General features: G+C 35.6%; 2 protein-coding genes across 2 annotated transcripts in view; one reads left to right on the top strand and one right to left on the bottom strand.

The window, feature by feature from the left end:
- The window catches only part of LOC109831245 (probable basic-leucine zipper transcription factor N), a 25,776-nt gene extending 23,286 nt beyond the window's left edge, over positions 1 to 2,490 (bottom strand). The window contains exon 1 of the mRNA XM_020398578.1: positions 2,028 to 2,490. Coding sequence (XP_020254167.1) covers positions 2,028 to 2,168 — 141 coding nt within the window. The 5' untranslated portion in view covers positions 2,169 to 2,490. The remainder of the gene's footprint in view (positions 1 to 2,027) is intronic.
- LOC109831244 lies at positions 5,286 to 5,723 on the top strand. The gene has a single exon (XM_020398577.1). The coding sequence runs from the start codon at positions 5,286 to 5,288 to the stop codon at positions 5,721 to 5,723; it is 438 nt and encodes a 145-aa protein (XP_020254166.1).

Raw genomic sequence — 9,367 nt, 5'->3', positions numbered from 1 at the left:
ATTTGAAAATATGGAATTTACTAAGAACTTTTATCCTAAATTCGGTAATTATATCCAAATTTGAGTCATCGCCTACGCATTCTACCAAGCACTTTTCTCCACCCAGATTGATGAAATAATGTCCATCATAAATAACAAAATAAAGATCAAATCAAAACAATAGAGAAAAGAGATAGTCACTGCCCAAGGGCAAACTCTATCTTCTTCAAGGTCCCACAACTGCTCTTATCACCATAAAACATAAAATTAGCTTGGATGATCTGACTTTCATCAAGTTCTAGTAAACAATTGAAAGTTAGATTTTTATCAATTCCTCAAATGCATAAACCCTAGTATAAAACAAAACTAACTCCCACCACTTTATTAACTTGGATTATTTCAACCAAATGTGAGAAACATGCCCAAGAATGTCAATATTGAATCCTAACGGATGCGATTGACCTCTCTGGGACCAACCTGTCAAAGAACCCTGCTTACATTTCTAGACTGCGCTCTAGACCTTTCTGTTTGAATTTTTGTGCAACAAAATTTAGACCAGTGTTTAAATATAAACCTTTTATAATCATATCCATCTTACGCCCAAAGTCTAGTACTACCTTTGGAACTATTTCATAAAACGACATCCACTTAGCAACTTCTTAGCACACCATGGCTATTTAACTTCTATCCAAGGTAATAATTAACAATAAATAAATATTCTTTGTCCATTATATACCATGCATTGTCTACTACATTCTTCTATACTATATGCTAAAAGAATAATTTATTGAAAACACGGCACACTCTTTATTCAAAATAATATTATTTATTTATATTTATACTAGAACAAGAAACATGAGTGCCACTTGGCTAGTTCTTAGCACACAATAGCTATTCTTCGCACACTATAGCTATTTAAGTTCTAAAGAAATCAAATTTTGATTTTTAAAATAAGTCTGCACATCAAATTGCTGCATCATGTTCACTTTATTAATATCCATTAAACTGTTATATTATTATTATTTACTAATAGTTCTTTTATTAGTTGATTTAAACTATAACTGTACGGTTAATATCTAAATTTGACAATTATGTTCTGAATTTCATAATCAATTAAGAGCATACAATATTTCAGGAGATTATAAATTAGCTGACATACAATTTTCCATAATCACTAACATTGTATTAATAATTATGTTATTATGAAAATAATGTAAACTTGAGCTTATTTCTTTAGCTTGATTGAGAATAATAACATTTTAATATTAAGTCACATGCACAGGACAGGGTTAAAACTAGTTAACTGTATAAATTACAATCCAATTGTACACATAACACCAACTGAAAGCAACTATAGCACCCATTAATGCGCAGACTAGTAGAGCTACTAGCGTTCATGCACGCACTATTTACCACTTCCCACCTGATCTTGCACGAATATTATCATACGCTCAGATGCCAACTTGTTCCTTCAAGATCAGCTTGAACCATGATGTAATAATACCATATCAAGATCATTTATATTAAAAAGTAAAAAATCATTAGTTTTAGATCCCAAGGTGTTAAGCATTAACTCTCAATCTCGCCTATAAAAAAATAACATGGTCGGCTCTATCCATTTGCTACCCATAAAAGCTCTGTAGTGCTGGACTGAATAAAACACCTTGCTTCGTTCGCGCATCCAAATCAATGCAACATCCACAAAACCAATTATAGAACGAGAATGACAAGATTATAACCTAACCCTAACCATAAAATGCCCTAGAATCCTCTAATCAGCAGCAATAGCCTCCAATTGAACAATTCAATTTTCTAATTGCAAAAATCTCATAATTCTGCAAAATATTCACTCACTTTTGACATGCTTTCCTTCTTCTATTTCAATAGTAGAACAAATTTTCAAGAATAGAACTAATAGAAAACATTAATATTTCACCAAAATTCAACCTCTCATGAAAGGGTTTCACAATTCAACATCCTATAAAAAAACCAATTTACCAAAGATCATTTTAACAAGAGGAGGAAGAGGAGGAGGGAGAAAAGGATACCTGGGGAGTGGCGTAGGTGGCCGATCTCAGGAGATGCTTCCGGCGTGCTGCAATGCCGTCGACGTTGGCGTTGGGATCGGAACTGGCGGACGCGCCGCTGGTAGCGTGGGCGGCGAGGCGGGGGGAGGGGAGGGAGGACATCAGAAGAGGAGGAGGATCGAGTATCCTCAATGAAGGTGAGGGATCGCTGGGGTCCGTGATTTCGCCGGTACGCCATTGATCATGGAGGATTTGGTTTGGGCTTGGAGGAAGATGGAGATGGAGATGGAGATGGAGGTGAGGTTTGTTGATTTCGTGGCCGTGCGAAGCCAACCGAGGAAGTGGATGCGAAATCTTGGCCGAGAAGCGCGCTGAGAACTCCAAATTCGAGAAGCGCGCCGAGAACTCCACTTCGAATTTGGGATAACGAGGGGGAGGAGATGGAGTCAGTGAGCACGGTCTTTTTGTTTTTAAAAGGGTCGGACGGTTTAATGGCAACCTTGGCTTATAATCCAAGTAATTTAGTAGTTATAATCCATTTATAACAGTAGAGTATTTGACAAACAGGTAGCTTATAAATCATCATTATATTATCAAAATGACTAAAAATCATTCAATGGAGTTAGAGAGATACATGAGCCTTGGAATTTTGTGAAATATGAGTGGCATGTTTGGTCAAAACTTGTGCTTTATAAGAGCACCTCCAAAGGGGAGGCTCCATTTTGCAGCCTCCCTAAATAATATTTCCATGCATATTCTGTTTTAGATGGGTCATTCCAACCACCCCTCTATATGAAACTCCATTTAGAAATATATATTATTAAATAATTTTGAAAATATAAAATAATAAAAAAAGTATATGAATTAATTTAAAATATAAAAATATATTATAAATTAATACTAAAATTATAATATATAATATAATCATATATTTAAATAAAATTAATTATCTTTAATGAATTGATAATAAGAAATAGATAAGAGCCTTTAAAAATAAAACCGAAGGTAAAAAAAGATAATGTGCGATTCATTTTAGAGAGAACCGAAAAATAATTGGAAACATGGTACTGGTGGAGTTGGCCCGAAAATGCAGTTCCAGAAAAAATCTTTTAAAAACCAGAAAATATAGCATAATATTTGGAACAATCTCCATAACTACTCTGAAGTCCAAGTCTCACTCCATAATGAGTTGCGGTTTGTCGAAAATGATAAAATTTTATATATTAAATTCAAAGGCATTACATAGAAAATTAAAGTACATGAAAAAAATTAAAAATCGGGTAGGTCATTTCCTCCATATCCACCTCTTCTGTAGTCAGGTATTCTGTATTGACTTCCTGCATAACTATATTCAGGATTAGGAATATCAGATGAAGAACCTCCGGTTGTGTTTCTATTTAAAATCTCTTGTTTTTTAATTCGAAAATACTCGCGTTCCGAAGGATCAGTAATAGTATCAAGATTAATTAATATAATTTTACTTTCCTCTCGTTCCCTTTTAAGATCAAATTTTTCTTATTGTTTTCGGCCCTTAACATCATCATTTGGTGCATTGTCATTCTATCATTTTATCGTTGCTCATGACTTTTTTTAAAATATCAACAATTTCTTGATTATTTTTATTGAGAGTTTCAAAGTCGAGGTTCTTTTCAATTGAATGTCGCCTCCACATCTTCTCTTTCTTCCTTCCTGTTGGCTGACTCGTTGACTTATTGTCGTCATTATGAGTATATCTCTCATTATCGTCATTTAAGTCAATGACAGGAGAACTTGAATCCGATCACTGAGATAAGCGGGACTTTGAAGTTTTAGAAATTACACGCGATCTAACACTTATATTTGCCCATTTCTCTGCATCTTTTAAAATTGACCAAACATGATCAAATAGAAACCCCTTTCTCTCATCTGGATCTTCTGCAAATACTATTCTAGCACGTTTAATCTACTACAATAGAGGAAGAAACAAGTATTAATAACATGATAATAGATGTTAATAATCAAGATTTTTGTTATTCAAATACTTACAATGTCAAGCTTAGAAGCACCGCTTGGATTTAGGAGCTCGACTTGTCGAATGCATCCTCGAAATTTACTGATGGCATTCATAATTAATTGCATTCGGTATGAGAGAGACTTTGGAGTCCTTTGAGCAGTACAAATATTAGAAATCCTTTCATGAAATAAAGCAGAAATTCGTTCCCACAGCTTGTCCTTCTTTTGATTAGAACCCATGACTGGGTCTTGAGAAATTTCGAGCCACGTAACGCATAAATTTTGATCTTCTTCTTGTAAAAAAGATTTTCCACGACTGGATGCCATAATCTAAGGAGATAAAGTTGTTAAGGATGATACTATTATGATGGAGGAATGCAAAGAGTTATGAATATAGAATAAGAAGAGTTGTGGTGGATATATGAAAATTGTGAAAGTATTTATAGAGATACTTCGGGTAGAAATCATTACTGAGGAGAAACCAATGCAAGGAGAATCCAATGTGGGGAGCCTCCAACACTAAAGAAATTCAATGTAGGGAGTCTTCAACGCCAGGAGAATCCAATATGGGGAGTCTTCAACATGAAAGGAATCCAATGTGGGGAGTCTCTAACACTGAAGGAATCCAATGTTGATAGGAATCTAATGTGGGGAGACTCTATGCTAGCAGGAATCCAGTGTAGGGAGACTCCAACACGGAGAGAATCCAATGTGGGGAGACTCCAACACGGAAGGAATCCAATATAGGGGAGAATCCAACACAGAGAGAATCCAATACTGGAGAGAATCCAATGCTGAAAAGAATCCTATGCGGGGAGAAATATTATATAATGACATTATATCCATCTCTAAACAACTCACAACTTATATTTTTATTTCTATAAACAACTTCTTCAACAATGAACTATGGAGCTGGACCGTCACATCTACCTTCTTCTTCTTCTGACGACGAAACATTTTCTCAGTATATTTAAAGATTGGGAGGAAGATATGACACAATGGGAAAAGGAAGATGAAATCTTAGCTCACGTATATGCCTCTAATAATGAAATAATGACTTATCTCTCTCAAGCGGCAGAACGGCCAAAGCTTATTGGATCAGTTTGTGGTCATTTGGTGATCAATCGCGGGAGGGAAGAAGATAATTCTTGACTCTACATTGACTATTTTTTTGATAATCCTACATATTGTGCAAATATATTCTGTAGAAGGTTCCGGATGTAAAGGAGTTTATTCCTTCATATAGTCAAGGTGGTACGTGAGCATGACAACTTCTTCATACAGAAGATGGATGGTGTCGGCAAACTTGGGCTATCAACTTTACAAAAATTAACAACAACATTTCATATGTTGGCGTATGGAACATCTGAAGATAGTATTAATGAATATGTTAGGATCGGTGAGTCAACTGTAATTGTATGTTTAAAGAGATTTTGCAGAGCAATTGTAGAAGTATATGGAGATGAATATCTGAGGACCCCCAATGTCGACGATGTTGCCAAGTTATTGCAAAAGGGAGAAGAAAGAGGCTTTTCAGGAATGTTGGGAAGTCTAGACTGTATGCATTGGCAATGGAAAAACCATCCAACAGCATGGGCAGGACAATACTTGGGACGTCATGGAGGTCCAACAATTATTCTTGAGGCAGTAGCACCATATGATCTATGGATATGGCACGCATACTTTGGCTTACCAGGATCCAATAACGATATTAATGTATTGTAGTTGTCTAATTTGTTTGACAATCTATCACAAGGTATTGCTCCTCCTGCTCATTACACAATTCAAGGAAAAAATTATAATGTCGATTATTATTTGGCCGGTGGCATATATCCGAAATGGCCAACACTTGTTCAAACCATTTCCAGTTCCGATGATAAAAAGAAACAATATTTTGCAATGATGCAAGAAGCACGTCGAAAAGATGTAGAGCAGACATTCGATGTTCTCCAATCATGATTTGCTATCATCAAAGGGTCAGCCCGTTTTGGGATAAACGAACTCTGCATGATATCATGACTGCTTGTATTATAATGCCCAATATGATTGTCGAAGAGGAACGCGATGAGTAAGAAGTTGTTGTCATTTCAATTCCACAATCAATTCCAAATGCTGAAAATATGGAGATAACCGAAACTGAACGATTCCAACAGTTCCTTGCTCGACATAAGAAGTTGAGAAAAAAAGAAGCTCGTTTTGCACTTTGAAATGCATTGATTTAACATTTGTGGGAAAGACATGGAAATGAAGTGATGTAACTTTTTTAATTAAAGTTTCGATGTATTTCAATATTAGTATGTTTATCTTCCATCTAATTTTCTGATGTAACTTTTTTAATTAAAGTTTCGATGTATTTCAATATTAGTATGTTTATCTTCCATCTAATTTTCTAATACATTTTCATTTTTAATTAATTCGATGTATTTCAATATTAGTATGTTTATCTTCCATCTAATTTTCTAATACATTTTCATTTTTAATTAATTGGTTCTTGGAATTTTACATTTCAATTAATATTATTCAATATTAGTCTTATTCTGAAGGCATCGACAAGACATTTCCAACTGTAAAATTTTTATTTAAAAATAATTAGTAGAAATAAACTTATGTTGATTTTAAATTACTCGTTACTAATTAAAAAGGATATGGAAGTAATAAGTAATTGTTTATAAATCATAAAAATGGTAAATTTGGTATTTAGGAAAAATAAACAGTTGCTTTGCAGCCAACTGTAAATTTAGGAGAGGGACTGCATATATGCAGCCTCAGTCCCTTCGGCTGCATTTTGCAGCCGGACATGCAGCCCGGTTGGACTGCGATGAGGCTGTAAAATCTATTTTGGTTGCCCCGTTGGAGTTGCTCTAAGCCACCAAAAAAATAAGCTACAACAAGCCATTTGACATGTTTGGCAAATGGCTTATTTGGGCTTATAAGCACCAGAAAATAAGCTATTGTATATTATTTTTTGGTGCTTATAAGCTCAAATAAGTCATTTGCTAAATATGTCAAAAATGGCTTATAAGCCATTTTGACCAGTTGTGAAGCATGCTTTATATACTTTGATTCTACATTTTGGATTAACTAGTGTTAATGCGTGGATCTCACTTTTTAACAACTTATTTACCTTTCTAATTTAAATTTCATCATCTTAGTTAATCTAAAATAATTGAAACATCTATAACTATTAGGATAATATGTGCGCGTTAGCTAATTCTTCACGGGCTCGCCCCATCGATGCTTTTATACTATTTCAATCAAAAGTTTCTATAATTCACTTAGAACTAAAATATATTATATAATGCATTTAATTTTAAAATAAAAACTATAACAATCTTAATATACTATACGGTTTTATAATGGAATGAAAATATCGATAAAAATTAATGTCTATTCTATATAATAAAATGCAGTAGGATGATGATATTAGGTTGATAAATTGCATAAATTACTATTGTATTGTTATGTCTAAGAATTAACTATTGAAATTATATCCCAAAAACTTGTGAGCAAATATCTATTAAATTGGAAAGGACAATTGGCATGAAAAAGACTTATCTATACTTTAACTCATTCAAAATCAGAATGTAACATTCATAACGTTTGGGCCAGCTTAATTCAGCACATGTAAATTGAGCATGTGCCAATGCATCTAGCCGGTTCACTTGAGCCAACAAACTCGTGCCTATAGGTATATGTTAAATAACACTTATGTTATTATAAACAGAGTGAAATGCATTCAATTAGTCCATATGGGACAAAAACTTGTGAAGTGTGGGACCTACCCACGTGACGTGAAGCAGCATTTGAGAATGCGGTTTTGATTATTTCCGCATGAGCCTTGAGCCTTCTTTTTGTTTCCTGGACAATAACCGGCCCATCCGAATACATATGCAACTATATATATATTGATGTTTTTGGTGTCTAGGTTTTCGTGCGAGGTGGGTTATTTTGTTTACGGCTGCAGGAAGCAAAGGCAAAGCACGGAGATTTGTTTAAAGGCTGCGGGTGTTCTTTTCGGCAAAGCAAGCAAACAGAGAAGTACAGGGGATCTTTGGTGGCTTTTGTCCAGGGAGTTTGCGGCTGTTCTGGAGGAAAGCAAACAGAGAAGTACAGGGGATCTTTGGTGGCTTTTGTCCAGGGAGTTTGCGGCTGTTCTGGAGGAAGACGCAGTCTTTTGTTTAGAGTTTGTGCATCTCCCTTTTGTAGAGAGTTTGTGAGGGATTTGAGAGTTTGTTTGAGGGTTTAGGTTGTGAGTGATTGTAAACCCTAGTTGTATTCTCTCCCTCTATTAGTAGATCTCCCCCCTCCTTGCCCCGTGGACGTAGGCAATTTGCCGAACCACGTAAAAATTGGTTGTACTGCTTTTGTGTGATTTGTAATAGCTTTTAGGATCCCTCGACAGGTCAGTCCTAGAACTGATGAGAAGAAGAGCTGATATCTCACTTGGTTAAGATATTTTGTTTAAGGTTCTTATTTTTTTTGTGAAACATGAATTCCTATTGTGACCTGACTCTCTTGTTGTGCTGTTAAAGTACTGTCGAAATTTTCGTTACGCACAACAAGTGGTATCAGAGTCCAGATTTTAGATCTAGGATTTTAGAAATAGGTGGAGGAAGATTCTTGTGTGAAGCTTGGTTCTTGGAGTTCTAGGCTTCGGTGGAGATAGCATTAGGAGTTACCGTTGGAGATTTCGCTTTCCTCGTGTAGATAGGAGATCTATTTGGAATCCGATCTAGGGTTCAGTTGGGTGGTTCCTAATTCTATCAAATTTGTTATTTCTCTACAATTTGGAGTTAGTTCGCAATGGGAGAAGAAGGTGAAAGCAGCAAATCAATGGCGAGTACAATACAAGTTGGTTTTCAAAACACCAAAATTAGTGTGGTGAAATATGACGGAAAAATCAATTTTGGTTTGTGGATGAGCGACGTACAGGATGCGTTAAATGCTCAAAATTTGGAAGAGACCATCATGGTCCACGAGAGACCACCTAAATATGAAGAGGAGATATGGGAGAAGATGAATAGGAACGCTTGTGGGGTGATCAGGTCCTGTTTGGAACAGGAGCTGAAATATGATGTGATTGGGGTGACGTCTGCAATGAAGATGTGGGAAATTCTCAACAATAAGTACCTTACGAAGAGTGTTGAGAACCGGTTGCACTTGCTGCGTAGGTTATTCAGATTCCAGATGTCCAGAGGCACCTCGCTTGCGGCTCATGTGAACAACTATACGAAGTTGTTGTCGGACTTGGCGAATGTTGATGAGAAGATATCGGATGAGTACAAGGCAATTATTTTGTTGGGCTCCTTACCGGATGAGGAGTATGATACCTTCGTGCTCACTTTGTTGAACGGGAGATCTTCTATCAG

This window comes from Asparagus officinalis, chromosome 2 (genome assembly GCF_001876935.1).
Source record: "Asparagus officinalis chromosome 2, Aspof.V1, whole genome shotgun sequence".
NCBI lineage: Eukaryota > Viridiplantae > Streptophyta > Magnoliopsida > Asparagales > Asparagaceae > Asparagus > Asparagus officinalis.
This window is presented reverse-complemented; position numbering and strand designations above follow the sequence as displayed.

What these genes read in the sequence shown, in the direction of transcription:
- LOC109831244 (XM_020398577.1), top strand. Translation starts at nt 5,286, where the DNA reads ATGGATGGTGTCGGCAAACTTGGGCTATCAACTTTACAAAAATTAACA.